Source organism: Rhipicephalus microplus, chromosome 7, assembly GCF_043290135.1.
Source record: "Rhipicephalus microplus isolate Deutch F79 chromosome 7, USDA_Rmic, whole genome shotgun sequence".
NCBI classification, from domain to species: Eukaryota; Metazoa; Arthropoda; class Arachnida; order Ixodida; family Ixodidae; genus Rhipicephalus; species Rhipicephalus microplus.
This window is the reverse complement of record NC_134706.1, coordinates 97,440,842-97,466,549: the sequence shown is the minus strand read 5'-3', so window position 1 is coordinate 97,466,549 and position 25,708 is coordinate 97,440,842. Positions and strand designations below refer to the sequence as shown.

The following is a 25,708-nucleotide window of genomic DNA, read 5'->3' as shown; positions in this document are numbered from 1 at the left end:
TAGATATGTGGGGTTGAACTTCCCAAACCACTATGTGAATAAGAGAGTCGGAAGTGGAGGGCCACGAAAATTTCAACCACCAGGGTTATTTAACCTGCACCCCAATTTGAGCACAGCAGTCTACAGCATTCTCGCCTTCATTGAAAATGCAGCCCCCACAGCCGGGATTGCTCCCATCGACCTGCGGGTCAGCAGCCGAGTACCTCAGCAACTAGACCACTACGGCGGGGAAAATGTGCAGCGCATCTAAAAGCTACACAGTGACGCTTCCCCATTGGTGTCCCGTATGTCTGTCTGTCTGTCTGTCTGTCTGTCTGTCTGTCTGTCTGTCTGTATGTATGTATGTATGTATGTATGTATGTATGTATGTATGTATGTATGTATGTATGTATGTATGTATGTATGTATGTATGTATGTATGTATGTATGTATGTATGTATGTATGTATGTATGTACATTTGTCTGTTTGTTCACTCTTAACAGCATTGGGTATTTGAAACGGCCGACCCCATCCGCAGCGGCCTCCCATGTTGCTCAAGATTTAGCGTTCATACTTGTGCAATTGTCGTTTCAAAAGCAATAATTGCGCCTGTATAGGGCATCATAACAACATGTTTATATTCAGCATGTGCGCCTTTTAAGAGAAAAGGCATACATAATTATTTTAAGGGCCATAGCGCTTATCACGCTGCGCTTACCATCCAACACTTGCACGGAAAGGCGAGCGTTTCCAACGCTTTCCTAAAACGAGTCGGGGGTGGAATCTGTTCGTTGCCTTGCGTTATACACTTCGTCCCCTCTGAGGCGGGGGCGAACACCCATCCCAGAGTCACGCGCTTTGTTTTTGAAAAAAAAAACTGCCACATGGTGGTCATGTCTCACGTATGACGTGGCTTGATGTGCTCGTTTGCCTCAGCTGCACGCTCGAAGCACTCTAACACAGTGCCTCCAGAATGCCATTCATCGATTTTCTTGAGCAGAACTTAAAAAAAATGTTTTGTTCACTCTCTTCACACGCAAGACTATCGTTTTTCGACGAAATTTGCAGATTAGATGCAAATACGGGGCCATTTTTTTTGTACAGAATATTCTGGCACCTTGAACGTGTGCCTAAATAGCACAGAAAGCAACTTAAGTGCTACTGAACTGCCTCACGTAAACACATCTGGGCGACCGGCTATACACTGCATGTGCTACCAATATTTTGCTCATTATTATGTCTATCTTTCATTCCTCTCTCCTCTTATCTTTTTCATCTGTTCTCCCAGTGCAGGATAACAAATCGGACATGCTTCTGGTTAAGCTCTCTGCCTTTTCTTGCAGCTTTCTTTTAACGTGCAGTGTAGTGTTCGTGAGACTATTCTTTTCTGCGTAGTTGAACAACGAAGATTCGCAGCGTGAGCCTGCATTAAAGTGAACTGTGGGTTTCTGGGCCTGATTGTAGCAAACGGGGGGCTACAATTTAGACCACTTAACCATCCATGCTTCGATCCTCCCTAGATTTGACGTTAGTGGATCTGAAACACCCTTTCCTACATGCCGATTCTCTACAATTTTAACCCGAAAGTGTTTTGTGCTAGGGTCTACCGAGAATTTCCGGGGTCTACTGAAGTCTCTTGGGACTTTTCTTCTAAAAAAAACGTAAAAAGTACATATGATGAGAAAACAAAGAAAAATTGTCGCCTACAAGGATTAAAGCCTTAACCTCTCGGTCCGTGAGAATACATTGCGTCCTGCATTCCAAATTGTTTACAAATCCACTTTTTATATCAAACGCTGTCATCTCATAGTGTTTTAGGTAAAATAAAGTGACGCATCGTGACCGTTGCATGCACAATTAGCTCGATCAAGGCGTAATTTTTCAGCGTGTTTTCTTTAGCGAAAGTGCAATTTTGTCAATGCCTTAACACACCACCAGCAGGTGATCTTAGCGAAACGGTGGTCTTGCTGCCTCGACAGCATCACAAATATATTCTAAAAATAATTACGCGACACCACAATGCATTTTCCACTTCCACTTGCCCCGTAAAAAATTGAGGCCTGTCGCCAGCAAAGATAAGGCACCCACTGTGTTTCTCTCTCGGCCGGCAGTGGAGAAGCTTTTTATTTCAATCATAGAGAATTGTCGGGTGGGGTTCTCAGTTCAGGGCTCTGACAGTCTCTGCTGCGTTCCGTGCTCGCCGAACCAGCGCCCGCTGGCCACTCGGGCTTTCATCAGGCACGATGGCCTCCTTGTCTTGTAGGGTAGGAGTAGGAAAGGAGTTGGCAGAGTGCCTGGCAGGTGGACGCTGACATTCCAGCTTTACAAGAAATAACGTCGGTACCACTCCACAGCCGGCGAATTTTTCTGGCTGTGGAGCAGTAGCGACGTTATTTCTGGCAGGTGAGTTCACTAACTCTAACACGCCGTGAGTAGGCGCCGTTATCCCAAGTTTGGTGCGTATTCGGCGATGCTTTTCTGGCTGTCACACCATTTTTTTCTGGTTCCAATCTCACTGTAACTACTATTACTACCTCGATAACCTAACAGCACATAGGTTTCTTCAATCATTGATCATGGATGTTAGTCGTTGAGATGGAAATGTATCACTAACTATCCACATTAAACGGAGCTAGAGCTGAGTGTATCCACGTTAAACGGTGCTAGAGCTGTTAAATACAAGCATACATAGCGCGAGTTCCCTTATATGAATGTACCCTAAATATTAAGCTAGTTCTGTTAGCTCATATTTTACTTTCGTGTTACAGCAACGGTAGGATAAATCATGTGTTTTTATTATTAGTGGAGCGATAAAAAAGCTCAATGGGCTACTGGAACCTTTACTGAAAACGGCAAGGAAGACATGCGCACTTCTAATGGGAAAATAGCACAGAAAAAAAAGAATTTTAACGCGTCTCGCAGCAAAAAGAATTTTAAAGCGTCTCGCAGCAGACGCAGACAATACGAAAGGCCAATGGAGCTCCTCCATCGCACATCGGACATTTCAATCTCTAGCAGCCAAAAGAACGTTCGTTAAATGACTCTTGGATCAATTTTCTAAACGGAAAAGATTGACGAACGTGCGGGGGCTGAATAGTTGACGTACGGTGGCTTGAGAAAGGTCAGCTAAGGCCCTTTTTGTTGTCAGTGTGATCTGTCCTTTACAGATTTCTACTTTACAGCGACAGCAATAAAAAGCCGTCGCAAATGCCATGTTATTGCCTTCGCATGATAATGGCAACTGATTTCGTAATAAGCGATCAGCAGCTGTTCACCGGCAGCAAGCACAAGGCGGGTATGCCGTGCAGAGTGCTGTACTGTGCCTCCTATAGGCCTGCGCAAGATAAGAACTTTTTATACGCTTATGTCTCAGTTTGTAAAAAAAATCATGGCATACCTACAACATGAGCAATGATTAGCAGTAAAAGCAGTTCTATTGCGTGCTGTTACCGTAAATCACCCGTGACATCAACTCTTACGCATGTAAATGAGTGCCAAGTGGTGTGCAATTATACAATGCTTATTGTTCATAACTGGTATGTTCTGTTCAGTTGTGAATTTTGTCTCGGGTTCGTAAGCCCTGCTTAGTGGTAGCTGATCCAGCCTGAAGTTTCGAAAAAACGAGGTCTGGGCACGTTCCTCTGGTGGTTGTTAGTTGTTCCCAGTCATACTAAATGAATCGTAAAGTGTATCAAGACGTCCTATACTGCAAAAGTCAGTCGTTGTTCGTGATCATCATTGTCATTGGCACAATCAACGTCAATGACACAGTCATGGCCTACCTTACATTTGCTGTGCCGTGAAGGCAGGAAGAGAATGTGTGGTCTGAACACGCTTGTTCTTCATCGTCATCAGCATCATCGTCTTCCTAATTGTCATAGCCAGTGGCGAATACAACACACAACGACAACAAACAAGCGTCGACCTCAAAGCGTTTAATCTCTAAAGGAATGTCTACTCTGAACGCGCTTGCTTTTGATCGTCATCAGCATCATCGTCTTGCGGGACGACGGCGGACACCGCTGAACTTCGAGGAGTTTCGCCCTTAAACACAGAACGAAGGTACGGCAAAATACGATTAAACAAACGATTCCGCTTTTTGCTGCACGTGAGTGCTGAAAAAGGTGCCATCATCTGAAGTCACCATTTGTGTCGTATATTTCGCGCTTTGTAAAACACGCTGAATTTGGGAGTAAAAACATTTAACAGCAATGTATCACAAATTTCAGTTTATTTTCACAGTGCAATCAGGACCGGTTCAACTGGTGTATCAGGTTATACGGCACACACTCGCCTAATTATCTCATATTACTAAAGACAGTACATATCTTGTGCATATAAGAATTATTTTCAGTTTCTTCAGCTGTGGTTTAACCAAACATTGAGTTTTTCTGTACCTGACACTAAGGATACTTACCATCTTTCTTCGTCCCGACAATAAAACACACATTCTCCGCGTAAAGAATGTCGAAGTGTCCAGACACTCTGGTGTCTTCAAAACCATGAGCTGTAAATTATACACGGTGACGGTGTCAGCAAATTAGTACATACTGAGTGCTGTATTCTCCTTACATTCACAAAAGCCTAGTGCCTATATTATTATGCACTAAGACTAGACGCATAAAATAATAATGATAATTTGGAGAGCACAAAAGCCTTCTTCAGCACACATATATTTAGTAGTCTGACTAAACCACGCTACTGAAGAACGCCCTTAGTTGAGCTATGCTTTCGAGCCATCTATTTACATTTTTATATTGTGAAAACAGAAGAAAACTTTACCATACTTATCGCAAAGTTGTGGCTCCATTCCTAAAGATTTACTATTTATAAAATGGTGCCGTTTTTTAGGGGCGAAGGTCCTTAGGGCGTGGGCTGTGCGTCCCCTGTAGCCTGTATGTAGCCACCTCTAGTTTAGTTCTTGCAGTGTTCACTAGATGGCGGTACCGTCCCCTGTATGTAGCCACCTCTGGTTTAGTTCTTGCAGTGTTCACTAGATGGCGACGTCGTCGTCTGCAAAGCCTTGTAGAATGAAGCGTGCGTTGTTTCGTTCGATGCGCGCGCGCGCATGTGTGTGTGTGTGCGTGTGTGTGTGTGCGTGCGTGTGTGTGTGTGCGTGTGTGTGTGTGTGTGTGCGTGTGTGTGTGTGTGCGTGTGTGTGTGAGTGCGTGTGTGTGTGTGTGTGTGTGTGTGCGTGCGCGTGTGTGTGTGTGTTTGTGTGTGTCTGTGTGTGCGTGCGCACAGGGGATGCCACAGGGGATGCGAGATGGGAAAGGGCGGTACTTGGAGTGTTCACTAGATGGACGCACAAACGGATGGACGGACAGACAGACTAGCAGACGGACGGAAGGATGGATAGACGCGCGGACGTACGGTCGGATGGACAAACGAACAGACAGACAGAAGGATGGGTGGACGGACGCACGGACGGACGCACGGATGGTCGCACGGACGGGCTGGCGGACGCTTCGCCCCACTCATCATCATTTACTCCGTGGATATGCTGTGATTTTTTTTAATTCTGTGTCGCTCACTTATTTCGCTAATTGACAGAAAATGTATCTGAAAGATGACTTCTCCACAAGGCAATAGAATGAATAATGGCTGAAACTTTTAAAACCGCGTAACGAATGGCACAGCAGGGGAAATTTCTGTCACCTGTCGTCAAGAAACATGACTGGCAGGGACATTAAGTTTCACGCTTATATTCAGAAAGCACTTGCATGATTAATATACGCTAAGATCGATAGTAACATAGATGTTGTTCAGTTTCGAGTTACGTTGTTCATTGACATGTGGGGTCTAACGTCCCAAAACCACCATATGATTATGAGAGACGCCGTAGTGGAGGGCTCCAGAAATTTCGACCACCTGGGGTTGTTGAACACACCCAAATCTGAGTACGCGGGCCTACAACATTTCCGCCTCCATCGGAAATGCAGGCGCCGCCACCAGGATTCAATCCCACGACCTACGGGTCAGCAGACGAGTACCTTAGCCACTATACCACCATGTCGGGGCAAGTTACGTCGTCCGTAGCTCTTAAACCGAAATGGACGAGTTGCGAAAAAGAATCCATTGCAGCACCCTGTGTACGTATGTACAGAAATCAACCACAGCCGTCAAGGTGCATGAGCAGTACCATGCATTTTGCCTTGTTGCATACTACGTGGATCACACACAAAGTTCAGATCAAAATCAACTGCCTATCTCACGTTCATACAGCACTCTTTACAATAGTTCCAGCGACGACTTGCAGCACATTTTTTTAATATTTTTTATGCGCAACGGCGCAAATCCGCCCGGTGTTGCATGAATACTTGGCGCTTTCACAGTTTTGCTGGTACTTATGCAACTCGCTTATACAAACAGGATATATAATAGAATAGATGGGAAACTTCAGTTAGTCATGTATACGCTGTACGGCTCACTCGTGAAATTTATGGCAATACCCAAAGATGCATCGGGCTCAAATTCTGAATAGTGTATTGTCCTTTTTTTGTATGAGTGTCGGAGATGTTTAATCTGTCCTTCTTCGTCATCTGTACATTGTCGTATTATTATCGTCTCTTTGTCTCTTCCTTCTCATCGTCGCTGTGGCAAAGAATTTTGTTTCTAGAAGACTAGAAAGCCCCCGTAAGGAGTATTCTCTGCGGGTCGCACCTACGATGCCACACGTAGGTTCAAACTTTCGGTAACTTGCGGGCTCTCTGGAGAGCCCTGAGCTATTGTTCTTTGGTGAATCTGGTAAGGAGACGGAGCCCGTCTTCCTCCGTAGACGGAGACCTTCAGCCCACGCGCAAGTCGGGACACTGACGTAGCATGTGCTGAAGTATGTACAAGGGATGTCCACAGCGCGGACAGCCTGCGTCCGTGCTTTCCATGATTTTTTTTTTTATATAAACGCAGATGAATTCGTACGTCTCGTGTGCAAGCTCTGCCGCTGGCAGCCTGTTCACTGCCCAGCCCTCGGCCGTAACAAACGTGAAGCGAATGCCAACCAAGGTGGTATAGTATCTACAACATAATTGAACACAAAGCTACACAGCTGGCTATCTCTGTTGAGGCCAGCGTTAAAAAATTTGGACACCAGGCAATTCTACTAACCAAAAAGTGCACTGTACAGTATTATGAGGAAATACATTAAAAATAATCATTTGAGTAAGATATGTCATGTCTCATGAAAATAAATAAATATCGCTTGGCGACTTCGCTTCGCTACTGAATAAATGTTGTAAATTGTAAAAAATAATAAGGAACCTCACACACACAAGGAATCCGTAGCATAGATAGCATTACCACCTAACAAAAATGCACTGCTACTGCGGGCGATTCCCTTCATCTAAACTAGTGTCGTTGTGTACGCATATTAAAACTGTGTTCACTGAAATTCTGCCTACGAATTGACTCTTCACGCAGGAAGCATTTTTCACGTATTTCACGCACGAAAGTGGGACATAGATGCTCACCCAAATAAGCAGTGACGTGAAGTTGGGCCACCTGTTTAAGCTTCACTTCAAAGAAGGCCCTCCTAAAGAAGTTAAAAACGTAAACTTTATCAACTTACTCAGTTTAGGAGGATACATTAGGCGAATCATGACGTCAAGTTCTGTATATTTTGCACAAATGTTATTTTATCACTCTCATTGTTTATTTTTATTGAAAAATGTTCTATAAAATGGCAGGGGAGAAGAAAAAACCGCTCTAGGCAGCATAAAGAGCTCGTGACCACCGTTTTTTATGGCGCCAGCAGACGGCGGAAGTGGCAAAAGACCAGTTTAGGCTAATATTCAAGATGTCATCAACAATAACCAACAGTTACACAATACAAAAAAAATAAAATAAAAATGCGATATAATGTGCAGTACATAATTATTAGTGCGCGTGAGGAAACGATCTCTTCGATATAATGCGGAATAAATACATGCTCAAGCACACTTTTCACAAAGGCAGTGGTAATTCCTAGAAAAAAAATACACACGAACAGAGTGACTGGATGAGTGACACTCGTTGATTTGCATATGTGTGTATAAAAACCAGTATTTTCAAGTGAATCAGGCAATCTGGGTAATCTGTTTTTTAACATTTGCATGCCAAAATTTGTTCGTGATTGGAGTATAGACCATACTTCGCTAGGACGGATGGTGTGTGTTGCTGTGTGTTTACTTAGACTTAGACAGGCTATTTAGTCACTTTCATACGCCGTTGGTAGGTACACCTATTTCATTCGTTAAAATTCTGAAGGCTGGAACATTTTTTAAAAAATAAACCTGTGCTCCACTTGCAAAAATAAGGCGAGAATTTTTGCGTTAGAAACAATTGGCATGCTTTTCAAAGTATCTTGCATGATAAAGAGAACTTGTTTTGATTAGTGCATCAGTAATTAGGGCACTCGCAAGAAAATCACTATAAAAATTACCCATGGATAATTGCCGGAAGAACTTCTCCAGCAGAGAATTCAACAAAAGCAGAAGCATCACAGAAAAAACTGAACCAACCTCTTAGCGTTTATTCTAACCTGCATAGCCTTTCAAGACTAATTCAAGTGTTAATTTTTTGAGAATGATGACGTACAACTCAATGAAAAAAAACAAGTATCAACAAGCACAATGAGAAATGGGTGAAATCTGGGTAGTCAGCAGAGCTTAATGGCCTCAGCAAGTCTTAATAAAAGTCTCCTTTAGCTACACTTTGGTGGGACGAGTTTTTGGCTGTTTCTACCACAACTCACACACCAGCATTTTTTTTTTAAATTCACCTGAGTTGATAAAGTTTCGCTTATGTTGTGCGATGAGATCTCTCTATACTGATTATGTTGGTTGCGTTCTTGTGTCTTCAACTTTTTCTTCTTTTCGTATGATCGTCATAATGATTCTTTTCAAAATTCACATGCAAGAAATTACAGCATATTCACGTGGTGAATGATGATGAGCGAGAGAAGCTCCACTGATTTCATGTGTACCCGTGAACCTTCTGAGAATTTCGCCCAGTTGATCATCTTGTAAAGACTGCGAACACGTGCTCAACTCCCTTTCCGAACCCTCTACTCCACCGACTTGTCTTCGTCGCTAATACTCGAAACACACAGACAGCTGGCGAACGTGCTCTCCCATCACAGTAGTGCATGCAGTGAGCGCCACAGCGCCATCTTGTATTCAATTCATCACCTATGACACGCGAGCGTCATCTAGTGGTCTTTGATCATACTATGTGCTCCCGTGCATGGAGCCGCAGTTCCATCTAGTGAACACTTCGAGAACTTGAGAAGGCTACGATAACGCCGGACTTACTTTAGCGTTAAGAAGCTATGCCCTTGAAATCGTCAACGCTACCCTAATGCGGCATAAGCCAGATAAATTGCGTGTGACTCGCAGTATATCGACATTACTATGTGGAGGGCACATTGACATCACTTGCAAATAAAACGGGAAATGTTACTACCAATTAATTTGAAACCGCATCTAGCTTCGAGATTCTATCCTGAACTCTACGATCCGGAGGTATGACATCCGAAAGTTGGGAAAAGTCAAGCTTTGCTGCAAGGGCGACACAATGAACGTGATAGCAACAAATTGGGAGGTCACGCGCAGAATGGCAAGCAGATCGAAACGTGCCCCACGTTTCTCGTGCACAAAAAAAACACACGAAACGTACTGCTAGGTACAAATTAAGTGAATAAGCGTCTCAGTTGTTAAAACGCGCCCTTTTCGCAAATAAAGGTTGTGCAACAATTGCGGTGACCTTTCTTCCCTAGTAACTACAACAGAATTGTTCCGACAAAACTCAAAAACTTGCCAAGACGTACGGTTCTGTCCACTGCAAGATAAGGGAGCGCGATCGAGCTACATCTCTTATTCCCTATGAAGGCCAAACTACGCGTGAAACATGAGAGCCACTGCGTGCTCACTGCGCCACTATGCTGATAATGCTGAAAACACGATAGTGCCCCCCCCCCAGTGGTAAGTGGTATACATGAATAGTTTAATTCCGTGCACCGTAGTCTTTTTTCTGGTTTTTTTTCTCTTTCTTCCATATATATATATATATATATATATATATATATATATATATATATATATATATATATACGTTGCATGACATTGACGTCGACACCGGTGGTGATATCCAGCCTAGAGTGTCCATATAATTGCTATCGCAATAAAAGCAAAGTGAATCAGTGTACAAAGCTTTCGTGTGCAGCTATCGGTGCAAATATGAGACCATGACAATTTCGTATCACAGAGCAGCTGCGATATATCGCATAATTGTTTATTTAACGTAATTTGGAACGTATTTGAGGGTCAGAAAAACGGTGACGCTTCATGCATTGTCTTGAGCTGAAGACGACCAAGAGATTTTCAGAACTCTCCAAAGAACCCCAGGTGGTCAAAATTTCCGGAGCCTTCCACTACAGCGTCTCTCATAATCATATCGTCGTTTTGGTATATTAAACTCCACATATCAGCGTCCACCATAACGGGGCCTACCTTGCCTGTTAGACTGGCGTGCCCACTCTGCCTCAGCAACGATCACATGATCACTGCCTGCAATGCCAACCAATCGGCAGAAGGGAAGCGGGCAAGGCTACAGTACGCCAATTGTTGCTTTCGGTTTGGAATTCGCAGCAACTTCGCCAGAATGTGCCGGAAAGTACTCAATCTTAGGGGTGGTACCAGCCAGCGATGCCACCTGACCATCCTCTGCGAGCTATAGTGCCCAACCAAAGATCCGCACCCCAAAGCTAAATCGCCTGCCTTTTCTCAATCACATTGAGGAAAGAAGAGAAGGCGCTCGCACAGACTGAAGCTGCTCGGACGCCGAAAAGAAGACGCTAGGGAGCCTAGGGCGAACCCGCAACTACGCGCGAGGTTCGGAAGGCCGGGTTCCTGTCCTTGAGCCGTAGACGTCGTCAGGGCATGGCGTGTCGGCGTGGCCAAGCACGAGTTCTGGGTTAGTGGTCCTGAGGACGTGTTCGGTACGGCTAGCATCCTCGGAACAGCAGAGCTACAACCCACGTCCTGCCAGTCGACGTCGCTCACAGTATGCACCTACGCCTTAGGCCTGGCGATGCCTTCTGCAGCGGGACGCTGACCTGTGTACCCACGCAACGACTGCATCTGAGCACGCGATGGGTCCCACTTCAGGGCACCGGGCTACGGCACAGACTGTGAGACTGGTTACTCTTCTCTTACGTGTGTTAACCGCGTGCGTATACAGCAACTTTATTTTTTGCAATGGTTTTTTTTCGTCCAAACTTCATTTTGTTTTCGGCACTGTCTTCATTTTCCTCGCGTCACACGCCTTGCTACGTGGCCAACCTAACCACCACAGAAGCTTTAACGATTCCTGAAATATGCGTGGTCACATTTCCTCCACTCGTCTCCAACAAATCGCACCTGCTTCTCGAACGAGAGTACAACGTAGCTGACAGCTTACAACTTAATATGTGGCAAAAAACGAGTATTACCGTACTGATAGGATCTGACTTCAATCAGAAGGTCACCACTGGCAAAATCGACCACGTAACCGAAACGCTAACAGCAATATACTTAATCTGTGGCTCGATGGTACGAGGACCATAGTCATCTGACAACATCCAGTTCCCTTCTAGCGTACTGTTTGCCTTGAGTCGCAATCCTTCTGCAACGCTCATAGACATATTTTCGATGTCGCGTTTTAGCGCCATAGGGAGAGATGAGGTGCCTTCACGAACCTCAGATAAGCACCACAAACTATTTGAATAGAGAGCAAAGTATCTTATCAGGAACAAAGCGCCATCAACCTGACTACAGAGTTGCTGGCGGCAGGAACTTGGAAGAGGTGGAGCCGCCGAACAAGCTTGTCCATGCTACTCACTGCCGTGTGCGTCAACGTCGTCGGCGCGAGTGAGTCCGGGATAACGCCTGTAGGGCCTCAGAATGCTGCACTCGCCAAGGAAGAAGTCGGCATTGGGCCGCGCGGCGGGTGCAGCGCGATAATTAAAAAAAATCTGTTCGAAAACCGAACGCTGTCAGGGCTAGATCTTTGTCGTGTTATCTCTAGATGATGGTGACCCGGACGTGATTTGAACACGCAACCTTCTGACACGCCATGCTTGAACACGCTCCGGCACGCTGTACTTGAACAACTCATTTCCCACCAGGCGCCTGTTAGGCGGTCACTACGGCAGGCATCACGTCCTCGTAATTCTGCTTGCAAAGCACGTCAGCCTAACGCACGTCAAGTACACCCCCCCCCCCTGAACACCATAAGTAATGGAGACGGCAAGGGGTGAAATAGCCGCGATTCAATGACCGTAGTGCACAGGTACTCCCAATAGCAAAGCAAGTGCGTTTTAAAACAAACTGCTCTATCGGTAGGTACGGTTCTTCTTGGTCCCTCTGGGATGATGTTACATATTAATCCGGATCAGAGCAACGCGAAGTAGTCGAGGCTTCATCAATGCGCATGAATTATCTTGGTCCCCCTTGGAGGATGTCGCAGAATATTCTCTTGGAGCGAGCCAGACTGTCGAAATCGTGAAGTGGAGAGAGCCACGCTCTGAAAAAGAGACAGCTTTGGCTCCAGGTAGGTCGTCTCCGTCTAACGTCTGCAGACTGGCTATTCTGTTACAGTACGGACCCGTCTATTGCTACCGTGGGTTAGTGGAAAGGAGAGAACTTTGGGTGGGGTTTCTTATAAACAATATCTCAGCAAAAACAAAAGAACAGTACGGCATTAGTAAGAGGGTTGTAAATATCGTAATTACGTTTCACACAAGGTGTAACATGAAAGTGGCCTGGCCTACGTGCCTACTTTAAACCATGATCATCATTTGTCTAAAAGCTTTTTGAAGTCATGAAGTCAACAATTATTAAAACAACGACACAGTACAGTATACAGATGGGCGACTATCATGCTAGAGTAGGCAAGAAACAGGCTGGAGACCATGCAGTGAGGGAATATGTCACCGGCTCTGGAAATGCTGGAGGTAAGATATTAGTAGGTTTCGCGGAACGTACTAATTTGGAGATCTTAAATACGTTCTACAGAAAATAGGCTAACGGTAAGTAAACGTGGTTTAGTCCCAATGACAAAACTAAAATTAAATAGACTTCATTCTGTGGGCACACCCATTCATTGTACAAAATGTAGAAGTAGTCGGCAAGGTCCGGTGGCGTCACCATAGAATGGTGAGAGGTGCACATTCACTTAGATTTAAAGAAAGACTAAAACTGATACTCTAGAAGCTAGTTAATGAACTAGCGTTAAGAGGGAAAGTACATGAGTACAGAGTTTCGCTTCAAAATGTATTCGTGGCTCTAAAGGATGTAACTGATCTCAGCGTTGACATAATTAAAAATATTCTGACTAGTGTCATCAAAGAGTGTGCAATGGAAGTCGAACGTACACAGTCTTTAGACCGGACACTGGAAAACTACCTCAAAACGTATCATCTCAGTAAGAGATGACAAATGATGAAAGTATCAAATGCAGCTGACAAAATAGGGCGAGTCGAGATTTCGAAGGTAATCACTAGGCGCAAGGTATGTGGCATCAGAAAGTTATACAGGGAGGGAATCAAGCTGGCTGTAAAAGTGACAGAAGCCTCAAAGCTCCCAAGGCAATTTTGTGCACAGTGAAAAATTACATTTATGCATTAGGGACAACGAATACAATGTCATAACCTTTATGAATAGGGTATTTGAAGTGGCGGAGGAGTTCTAAAGTGCTGTACAGAAGCCGAAACAACTATAACGGTATCGTAAGAAGCAATAATAGCCCAGAGGAGGCAGACATCCTACTTGTAACGAACACGGAAGCAATGAAAGCTCTAGAAGGAATGCAAAGAGGCAAAGGCGCCGGTGAGGATAAGGTAATAGCAATCGAGGTGACAGATGGCCGAGAAATTGTGTTAGAAAAACTGACAACCTTATATACGAAGAATCTCTCGATGGTCACCAGAATCTCGATGGTATCAGAATCTTAAAAGAATGCCAGCAACACGCAAATCCATAATTATGAAGATGTTAAGTACTTGAAAAACAACAGGTCGTAGAATTAGCTTACTGTGCGTTCGCTACAAAATATATTCACAAATATTAGCTAGCGAAGTGCGTTACATTAGAGTTCAATAAACCAAAAGACCAAGCAGGATTCTGTACTCGCTAGCCCTCAATAGACCATATTTTCACTGTCAATCAGGTGATAGAGAATTGCGTGGATTACAACCAACCCCGATAGCTAGCATTCAAGGATTGCAAGAAGGCGTTTGACTACGTCGAGACATCAGCAGTGATGCATGCGCTACGCAATCAGGGCATCGACAAACCCTACATAAACAAACTCTAAGAAAGTTATAGCAGATCCACAGGCATCATAGGTTCTTAAAGAAAGCGGCAGAATCCAAATAAAGAAGCGTAAAAGGCAGAGAGGCACGATGTCTCTAATACTGTGACGACGCGAGATTGACGAGCATACAAAGCGCCTCAAACAAATACGATTTATCGATCGCAGGAAAGAGACTGCAACGACTTCTTCGTCTTTTACCCTCGGCCAAAGACACTCGCGCTCCTTCGTTGTGCTCACCACTGGCACATACGCGCGTCATTATTCCCCCTTTGAAAAAACATCGTTCCGATGTTAAACGTTTGAGAAGCAAGGCGAAACCAAAACTGCACAGTTAGTCACTGAAAGTAAGGCTTCATCCGAAGCACGTGGACAATTTCTGGTGAATGTCTGCGCCGCTTTGAACACTGCACGCCGTCCGGAACAACCTCGTAGTTGACGTCACTAATGCGTCGCAGAACCTTGTAGGGTCCGAAGTATCTTCGCAACAGCTTTTCGGAAAGCCCACGCTGACGAACAGGTGTCCAGACCCATACTTTGTCGTCCACGTTGTATATGACGGGTCTGTGCCGGAGGTTGTAATGCTTGGCATCATCGTCTTGCTGTTTGGTGATTCGCAACCTGGCAAGTTGTCTGGCTTCTTCTGCTAGCTGGGGAAACTCTTGGGCGTCTGTCTCATTGCATCATTTTCATGAGGGAGCATTGCGTCTAACGTTGTTGTAACCTCGCGTCCGTAGAGGAGACTAAAATGTCTTCCGAGTGGTCTCTTGACGAGCCGTGTTGTAGGCGAACGTGACGTAGGGCAAAATGATGTCCCAGTTCTTGTGCTCTACATCTACGTACATGCTTATCATGTCAGTCAGGGTCTTGTTGAGGCATTCGGTGAGCCCGTTGGTCTGGTGATGATACGCCGTTGTCTTCCTGTGAGCTGTACCACTTAGTCGGAAAATGGTGTTCAAAAGCTCGGCCATGAACGCAGTACCTCTGTCGGTGATTACTATTGCGGGGGCACCGTGTCTTAAGACGATGGCTTCGATAAAAAATTGCGCCGCTTCAGCTGCCGTTGCCCGTGGCAGAGCGCCTGTCTCCGCGTATCGGGTCAGGTAATCCATGGCGACGATTATCCACCTGTTTCCAGTGGCAGACTTTGGGAAGGGGCCCAGAAAATCCATGCCAATTAGTGCAAACGGTGTCGCCGGCACTCGAACAGACTGCAGCAGGCCAGCTGGTTTGATGGATGGTGGCTTGCGGCGCTGGCAATCTAGACATGCCTGCACGTAAGTTTTGACAACTTCGGCAAGTCTTGGCCAGTAATAGTTCTGCCTTATCCTCGCCAATGTTCTTGCGTAACTCAAGTGACCAGCGGTAGGTTCGTCGTGACAGGCTTGCAGTACCTCACGGCGAAGCGAAGAAGGAACGACGAGCAAGTAGCTGCTGCCGGTGGGTGAAAAGTTCCTCTTATAAAGAACGTCATTTCGCAAGCAGTACGAAGGCAGCCCTCTCGCAAATAACTTCGGAACGCTATTCGCTGGCCCTTGTAGGTAATCTATACGTAGTAGCAGCTCAGCATCGCCACGCTGCTGTTGAGAAAATGCGGCAGTGTCCACAATTCCGAGAAAGGCCGTGTCGTCATCGTCGTTGTCCGGGGATGCCGTCTCAACAGGAGACCAAGAAAGACAGTCGGCATCGGTGTGTCGTTTTCCCGACTTGTAGGGAACAGTGAAGTCAAATTCTTGGAGCCGAAGACTCCATCGTGCAAGGCGGCCAGACGGATCTTTCAAGTTGACTAACCAACAGAGAGAGTGGTGATCGCTGATAACGGTGAATGGGCGGCCGTACAAATAAAGACGAAGCTTCAGGACTGCCCATACCATTGCAAGACATTATTTTTCCATCGTAGTGTAATTAGCTTCAGCTCAGGACTGCGTCCTGCTGGCATAGGCGATCACGTTTTCATTGTTGTCCTTCGACTGTACGAGCACTGCTCCAAGACCCACATTACTAGCGTCTGTATGAAGTATTGTCGGTGCGTCTTCATCGAAGTGGGCCAGCACGGAGGGTGTTTGCATTCGCTGACGAAGCTCGTGAAATGCCTGCTGTTGGTCTTCGCCCCATCTGAAGGGGGTATCTTCCCGAGTAAGCTGTGTCAATGGCCATGCGATGCGCGAAAAATTAGCAATAAACCGCTGGTAGTAGGCACAGAGACCTAAAAAACGTCGCACTGATTTTTTGTCTGATGGTGTCGGGAAGTTTGCCACGGCGGCAATTTTATCCGGGTCGGGTCGGATCCCTTGGCTGCTCACGACGTGACCGAGGAATCGAAGTTCGTGGACGCCGAAGTGGCACTTTTCTGGTTTTAGAGTAAGACCGGCCAAGCGTATTGCTTCAAAAACTGCTTCGAGCCTTCGTAAGTGTTCCTCGAAAGTCGCCGAAAAGACAATCACGTCGTCGAGGTACACCAAGCAGGTTTGCCACTTAAGTCCTGACAGAACCGTATCCATGAGACGCTGGAATTTTGCTGGCGCCGAACACAAACCGAAAGGAAGAACCTGAAATTCATAAAGTCCGTCGGGCGTAACAAAGGCGGTTTTCTCACGATCTCTCTCATCCACTTCAATTTGCCAGTAGCCGATTTTTAAGTCCATAGACGAAAAGTAGCGTGCGTTTCGTAGTCTATCCAATGAATCATCAATACGCGGCAGAGGGTAGACGTCCTTCTTTGTGATCTGATTAAGCTTATGGTAGTCGACGCAGAAACGCAAGCTACCATCCTTCTTTTTGACGAGTACTACAGGTGATGCCCAAGGACTGTTAGACGGCCGAATAACACCATCTTCTAGCATCGTTTTCACCTGTTTTTGAATTACCTCACGCTCTTTTGGGGCGACTCGATAAGGATTTTGCCGGATGGGTCTGGCATCGGAATCCGTGATGATGCGGTGTTTCGTCAGTGCCGTTTGACCAACTCTTCATGTGGATGAGAAGCAGCCGTGGAACTTGTTGATCAGCGTGAGAAGGCGGTCTCGCTCAATGGGAGATAACGTTGGACCAACGTCTACAGGTGTCAGTGTAGTGATAGTAGACGCTGCTGCTTCCTCCATTAAATGACAATCTTCTGTTTGCGAGAGTTCGTCAAAATAGGCAATAGCCGTGCCTTTAACTATGTGTCGGCGTTCTCTGCTGAAATTTGTCAATAGCAGTTCAGCGCATCCGTCAATAACAGTGATGACAGCCCTGGCAACAGAAATGCCACTAGTGAATGCGAGCTCCTTGATGTGTTCAGCGACGCCAGTACCATTTCGTAATTTGTCACAGTGCACGGATACGAGAGAACAACTTCGTGGCGGCAGTATGACGTCGTCATCGGCAATACGGAAGTGAGGTGGCTGGTGTTCCTCATCTGTAGCAGTCTCCGAGCTTACAGTGAACGTTACGCTTCTGTCACGGATGTCAATCACAGCCCCGTATTCGCGCAAGAAATCCATTCCCAATATGAGCTGTTTAAGCACTCGTGGAGAATGACGAGGGTGGCGACAAAGGTGGAACCAGCAATGAAGAGTCGGGCCGTGCACTTTCCAACCGGTGTCATCAACTGACCTTATATTGGGTCCCTGCCATGGCATTTTCACCTTCCTGAGTCTTTCGGCTAGCTGTAGACTTATTATAGAAAAGTGGAAGCCAGTGCCCACAAGTGCCGTCACTTGGTGGCCGTCAATGTGAACGACGAGGTCAGCGCTGATAACGTCGGTTACGTCGGCAGTTGTCTCATTCGTCGAATTAGTCGTTGCTGTCGTCTTCTTCGGTACCGATGGCTTCGAGCTGTCACTTGTCTGCAATGGGGGCTGTTCGGAATTTCGAATATTGGCAACCCCACCTCCCGAGGTCGCTGCGTCTAGTTTCCCCTTCGCGGGCTAGGGGACCTGCCCCTGGTGACGTCGGCAAAACTGCGACGATTAGGTGAACTGGGCCGCGCAGGAGATGGAGAACGTGATCTGGGCATTACTGGATTCTGCGGCGGTGTGTTCACATGGGCGTAGTTGTACATGCGTTGATCGTCGTACGCAACGTAATCAGGGTAGCGAGGAAATCTCGAGTACTGAGCGTCGCGATAACGGCAAACTCTATAGACGTGCCCAGCTTCGCCACAATGAAAGCATACCGGTCGACGGTCAGCGGTACGCCACAATTCGGTTTTCCGACGCTGGTAGGTAAGTGGAGACTCACTATTGGGCCACGTTGTGGGGCGACGTTGTGGGGCATGTTGGTTATACGGCATTCGTCTTGTCGGAGGAATCGGTGAGGTTGCGAAAGTGGTCGGTGCTGACAGTGGCTGTGTTTGCAGGGTTGGTGGTGGTCCAGTCATTTGGGTCTGCTGTGCTGAAGGAGCGACGACGGGGCGTCGGACTGCATCAGCATAAGTAAAATGTCGTCGCACACCATTATAGCCGGATGAAGAGAGAGCATGGCGGACCTCATCCCGGCCAACATCAGCGACAAAAGACAATGCCGGCGTCGGTTCAGTTGCTGGAATTAAACCAAGCTGCCGAAGCTCCTCCCTCAAAATCTCCCGAATGACTTCCCGCAGAGGCCTGTCGTTGTCGCAGAGGCTCGCCGCAGTCGTGACAGGGCTACTCGCTCGAACGTTGACCGGGTTCTGCTGGCGGTACCGTTGCTGTAGGGCCCGTTCAATAGCTGTGGCTTCTTTCGTGAACTCAGCTACTGTTGTTGGCGGATATCTCACAAGCCCAGCAAACAGTTGCTCCTTCACGCCTCGCATTAGATACCGGAGCTTCCTGTCTTCCGGCATCTCGGGATCCGCCCTGCCAAAAAGACGGGTCATGTCCTCGGCGAACATAGCGACGCTCTCGTTTGGTTTTTGAATTCAAGCTTCTAAGAGACGTTGCGCATTCTCCTTTCTGTCAAGACTACTGAAGGTGTCAATCAGCTGGTTACAGAAGTCACCCCACGTAGCCATGCTTCTTTCTCTGTTAATGTACCACGTCTGGGCGTTGTCTTTCAGGTAGAAGTACACATTCGCGAGCTTGTCTTCTGGGGTGGCCCACTGGTTGTACTTCGCGCAGCGGTCGAACTGGTCCAGCCAGTCTTGTGCATCTTCATAGGTCTCACCATGACAGTAGTCAGGAATCATGGAATCCTGAAGTGTCATGTGCGATGTAGCTGCAGTGGTCATGGTGGTTGAAGGAGGCAAGCGATTGCTGGCAGTTTCTGGAAAGGGATTGAGCTCGGGAGCTAGGGCTCGCAGACGGCGGCTGGAACGGTGGACTGGTGTGTCGACGGGTGGTAGTGATTCCGGGCTTGAATTTCGGGTCCGCGAAGGGGTGCCAAGCATGAAGACGTGCCCAGCACCTCCACCAGTGTGACGACGCGAGATTGACGAGCACACAAAGCGCCTCAAACAAATACGACTTATCGATCGCAGGAAACAGACTACAACGACTTCTTCGTCTTTTACCCTCGGCCAAAGACACTCGCGCTCCTTCGTTGTCCTCACCACTGGCACATACGTGCGTCAATACTATTCACCGCGTGTTTACAGGAGGTATTCAAGGCCCTACATTTGGAATAGTTAGGGAAAAGAGTTAATATAGAGCATCTCAGTAAATTGGGATTCGCCGATGAGAATAAATTGATGAGTAACTTGAGGAAAAAAATACAGCTCATGATTGCTGAACTGGACACGGAAAGCAGACTGGAAGGTCTCAAAATAATGTGCATAAAACTTAAGTATTCTGCAATAGCCTCGGCAGAAAACAGCGCTTTGCGATAGGTGGATAGGCGCTAAATGTTGTAAAGAAGTATATTTACTCAGGGCAGGTAGTAACCACGAAGGGAAACCATGAGAGTGAAATAGCAATATAAGAATAAGGATTGATTGGATCACTTTCGGCAAGCGCTCCCAAATCATGAATCGTAATCTACCACTAACCCTGAATTGGAGCGTACTTTTACTACACACCAGAAACTTGGAGGCTCGTAAAGAGGGTTCAGCATAAATTGAGGAGGACACAGCAAGCGATGGAAAGAAAGAGTATAGGTGGAACCCCAAGAGACAAGAAGAGAGCAGAGTGGGTCAGGGAACAAACAGAGGTAAGGATAATAAAGTTGAATAAGAAATGAACACGGACTGGGACCGTAGCGCGTACGCAGGATAGCCACTGATTTTTAAGGGTAACTGACTGGATCTGTACAAAAAGCAAACGCTCGAGGCGGAGAATAAAAGTTAGGTGGGCTGGTGAGATCAACGAGTTCGCAAGTATAATGTGGCGGCTGAAACAGAAGAGGGTGTAGATTGTCGGATCAAGCGATAAGCCTTTGTCCTGCAGTGCGCGTAGTCAGGCTGATGATGATAATACCTACCCACATCAGCGTGTGGGAAACTATCATAACTCATTCTAAAAGTCAAAGCGTTCAAACACGAACAGAAGGAAGTCAAGAGACCACAAATGCAGAGTTTGTGGTGTTTCGTATTTCTTGCATCTGTGCTTGCACGCCCAGCCTTTCGAATAAATACGTTGCAACTAGCTCACCTCGGTAAACCAATTGATCAAGTAATGTAGTTTTCCGCAGGAGTATTTCACAATTCTATACTATGTATGCTCAAGTGTCTAAATATCTACACTAAAAAGTGCAAAAGATAACTGCTGACATTTCTCGGTGTCTGGTTCCACCAGCACCTTTTCTGGAACACGCATGCCTCAAAATTGGCGTCTTAACTAAGCCAAAGTGTTCGCTGTCTCTACAAGGTGACTAGTTCTGTACCCGTTTGGTTAAGACTACAGATGTAATATGCGCTTGTATATTCTAAACTAACCTATAATCTTATTAAAAGAAAAGCGGCGCACAAAAAGACAAAGACAAAGAAGAGAACCACACACAGCCTCTTTTTGTGCGCCGTCTTTTTGTGCGCCGCTTTTCTTTTCATATAAATATACACCAACTCGCCCAACTTTCTATTCTATTATAACCTATAATCTGCTGGTCTTGGGAACAACTATGGCTACTAACAATCAGAAACTACAAGTACTTCAGAAGGGAGCTTTGCGGTGCATTCACGTTTACTGCGGCAGTCCCAAGGATCTTCCCAATTCGCCATTGTTTTGTCACTATGCTTCGCTTACGTTAATCAAGTCTATTTTGTCATCTGTTGCAGCATAATAAATTCAATCATTTACATACTCAAAGTAATGCTTTGAGTAATGATGAATACCATTTTCGTAAACAAAGCCTGCAGTTCCCTGAGACTCATACTAACAATGGTAAACAAAAATTACCTTATGAGGTGACTGTGGCTATAAAAAATATGTCTACAAATGTTCATTTTTATGTTTTAAACAAGATATATAAAAAGAAAACAAAGAAATATGTACTCGACTCTGGTCTTTGTTAGGTATAACATTTTCATTTCTATATTGCCACGTTCCATTTCCCAAGTTTTCGTTATCGAAACACCACACGATTCTCAGCGCAAACCGCGCCTGCAGTTTTCGAGAAGGTTCTGGACTGTAGTAGATCATTTCGATAAGATCACGCCCACTGTGCGAACAGTACAGATTGTTCTGGAACCTACGCCGCCACCAGCGATAACGCTAGAACGTTCGACGGCAAGAGTATAAAGGCCGACGCGCTTCGCCGCTTGTCAGTTGTTGATCGAAGGCCGACGCTCCATTCGCCGCTATCAGTCCGAGACTGCTATCTGTCAAGACTGCTGCTGTAATTAGACTTTCCGTTTACTGGGCACAGGTTCGCCCAAATAAACAGTTAAATCCCAACACGAAGTTTCCTGTCTTCGGCCACGTCACGACCCCGTAACATCTGGTGGAGGTGCTGCTTCGTTCATGCACTGGACGCCCCCGTCAAGCCGTGAACCCAGCCCACGTCGCGGAGAAGACTCCGACGCCAACCAAGAGCAGCGAACAAGCCGCCGACAGCAAGGTCTCCCACCGGAGTACGGCCTTCTACAAGACAAGGCGCGGAAGACCAAGGCCATGACCTCGACTGCAGCGACAATGACAACCGGAGCGTCCCAGCCCGCGATCGTCATTGATCAACCCAGGGAACCACCAACGTTCCATGGGTCATCGTTTGAAGACCCGGAAACCTGGCTAGAAACATACGACCGTGTGGCCGCCCTCAACCACTGGGACAACGAAGAAAAGCTCCGTCGTGTGTACTTCTACCTGGAAGACACCGCGAGGACCTGGCTAGAGAATCGGGAGTCGACGCTCCAAACGTGGGATATCTTCTGCGGCGCATTTCTGCAAACGTTCGCGAGCGTCGCTCGCAAAGAGAGGGCCGCTGCTCTACTAGAGACCCGGGTTCAGCTACCAAATGAAAAGGTTGGAATTTTTACAGAGGAGATGACCCGCCTATTTCGTCACGCTGACCCAGACATGTCTGAGGAGAAGAAAGTTCGTTTCCTTATGCGAGGGGTCAAACAGGAGCTCTTCGCGGGACTAATGAGGAATCCACCGAACACCGTCCAAGAATTTGTATCCGAGGCGACCACCATCGAAAAAACCCTGGACATGCGCACCAGACACTATAATCGTCGCCTGACTCCAGAATGCGCTGCTGCTCAAGCCAGTGACTCCGACAACCTGCGTGAAACGATCCGAGCGATCGTGCGGGAAGAGCTGCGCAAACTGTTGCCTTCGGCGCAACGTCAAGTGGATTCGATCGCCGACATTGTGCGAGAAGTTCGGCAATCGCTTCGAATTCCCCAAACACCGCTGCCCGAGCCAGAAACTATGAGCTACGCCGCTGCAGTGCGCCACAACGCTCCTCCCCGTCCACGCCAAAACGCCGCCCCGTCGCACTTCCGTCGCCAGACACCACCGCCGCCACCGACGATCTACCGTTCGCCAGCGGGCCAGCGCAGTGCGCCGAGGAAAACCGACGTTTGGCGCACCCCTGACCACCGCCCACTGTGCTACCACTGCGGCGAGGCCGGGCACACTTACCGCCGTTGCCAGTACCGACAGATGGGACTGCGTGGCTTCGCCGTCGATGCACCATGTCCGCAGCCAGGGGAACGGCCACGTGACATCGCCGACTACCTGACAGGAACTCAATGGACCCCACGAAGTCCTTCCCGTTCGCCGTCGTCCAGCCGCCGCATGTCACCGCACCCCCGGCAGTACTCCGGCCCAACGCGGGGCCGGTCTCCTAGCCCGTATCCGGGAAACTAAGGGCAGCAACCGGTGGAGGTGCGGTTGCTGTGCGACGAACTACCGAAGATCCTCCGACCACGACGCCGCGACGGAGCTTCCCGAACACAACGCCAACCAGGCAAAGACCTGACGGTGAAAACTCACTTACCGAAGTTGGCCTGACGACGCAACATGGAAACAGCGGAACAAGCCGACGCAGCCGTGACCCGACGCCACGCCCTAACTCTAATGCGAGACGGCGAACTAGCGACCTCGACGTTCTTATCGACGGCCACAGTGTGACCGCTCTCGTCGACACTGGAGCTGACTATTCTGTCATTAGTGGGTCGTTCGCCGCAAAGTTAAAGAAAGTTAGGACAGCTTGGAAAGGCCCTGAAATCCGCACAGCTGGAGGTCATCTCGTAACGCCTGCAGGAATCTGCACAGCGAGAGTCACCATTAACGGCCGTATTTATCCTACAGACTTCGTAGTCCTACAGCGTTGCTCGAGAGATGTCATCCTTGGCATGGACTTCTTATGCCTCCATGGTGCTGTCATCAACCTAAAAACAAAGTCGATAACGTTATCCACAGAAGAAGCACTACCGCCGCGCACGCCGTCAGGACACCATGCCTTGAATGTGCTGGAAGAACAAGTCACCATTCCACCTCGCTCAAGCGTCATTATTTCAGTCGGCGCTCCTAAATCACCTGACTTGGAAGGCGTCGTTGAAGGCAGTCAGCATCTGTTGGTCACCCGAAATATTTGCGTCGCAAGAGGAATTGCAGAGCTGCGGGGAGGCAAAGCAATGGTTATGCTCACGAATTTCAGCAATGTGTACAAACATGTGAACAAAGGAACAACGGTCGCATATATCGAAGAAATTGTCGAAGCTACCAGTGCTTTCGTCCCGCCGATTCTGCGGAACTTGCTCAAAGGAACCAAGCCCCTCCCATAGCTTTCGACGTCGATTCCAGACTTTCCAATGATGAGCAAGAACAGCTCAAGGCCCTGCTCCTGCAATACGAAGATTGCTTTTCGTCGTCATCGAAAATTCGGCAAACCCCAATCACGAAACATCGCATCATAACCGAAGAAAATGTCAGACCACTCCGTCAGAGACCGTACAGGGTTTCGACGCGAGAACGTGAGGCCATGAAGAAACAAGTTGATGAAATGCTGCGGCATGACATTATCCAGCCGTCCAAGAGCCCATGGGCATCCCCCGTGGTGTTAGTGAAGAAAAAGGACGGAACCCTGCGTTTCTGCGTCGATTATCGCCGCCTGAACAAAATCACAAGAAAGGACGTGTATCCTCTCCCACGAATAGACGACGCACTTGATCGGCTCCATAACGCCAAGTACTTTTCGTCAATGGACCTCAAGACTGGCTATTGGCAAATCGAAGTCGACGAAAGAGACCGAGAGAAGACGGCGTTTATAACACCGGACGGCCTCTTCGAGTTTAAGGTGATGCCCTTCGGCCTTTGCTCAGCGCCTGCAACTTTTCAACGCGTTATGGATACAGTACTGGCAGGATAGAAGTGGCAGACTTGCCTTGTGTACTTGGACGACGTCGTCGTGTTTTCCTCGAGTTTCGACGAGCATCTTCGGCGCCTTGAAGCTGTACTTCAAGCCATCAAGACGTCCGGACTCACACTGAAGCCAGAAAAGTGCAGACTTGCGTATCAGGAGCTCTTGTTTCTGGGGCACGTTATCAGCAAGTCTGGCGTTCGTCCCGATCCACGGAAAACAGCCGCCATCGCCGATTTCCCGCCGCCCACTGACAAGAAGGCCGTGCGCCGATTTCTGGGCCTGTGCGCCTATTATAGGCGGTTCGTGAAAAACTTCGCCCGCATCGCCGATCCTCTCACTAACCTTACCAAGGCCGACGTGGAATTTAAGTGGGAAACGCCACAGGAACACGCTTTCCAGGAGCTTAAACATCGCCTCCAGACGCCTCCGTTACTCTCCCATTTCGACAAATTAGCCGAGACAGAAATACATACTGACGCAAGCAGCGTATGTCTTGGCGCCGTTCTTGTGCAGAGGGCTGACGGACTCGAAAGGATTATTAGTTACGCCAGCCGATCGCTATCCAAAGCAGAAGCAAATTATTCCACAACAGAAAAGGAGTGCCTCGCCATCATCTGGGCTACGTCGAAATTTTGCCCCTACCTCTATGGCAGGCCCTTCAAAGTTGTGAGCGATCACCACACCTTGTGTTGG

The 25,708-nt window shown here is 47.3% G+C and overlaps 1 protein-coding gene across 3 annotated transcripts in view; it reads right to left on the bottom strand.

Moving 5' to 3' along the window:
- The window catches only part of LOC119179128 (uncharacterized), a 240,185-nt gene that overhangs the window by 133,944 nt on the left and 80,533 nt on the right, over positions 1-25,708 (bottom strand). Inside the window, exons 6-7 of one of the 3 annotated variants that reach the window (XM_075869519.1) lie at positions 7,450-7,511; positions 4,398-4,487 (exon numbers count right to left, since the gene is read on the bottom strand). The exons of 1 other annotated variant lie outside the window; for it this stretch is intronic. In XM_075869519.1, the coding sequence (XP_075725634.1) occupies positions 4,398-4,487; positions 7,450-7,511 (152 nt within the window). The remainder of the gene's footprint in view (positions 1-4,397; positions 4,488-7,449; positions 7,512-25,708) is intronic. One more of the 3 variants, XM_075869520.1, reaches the window with a different exon arrangement.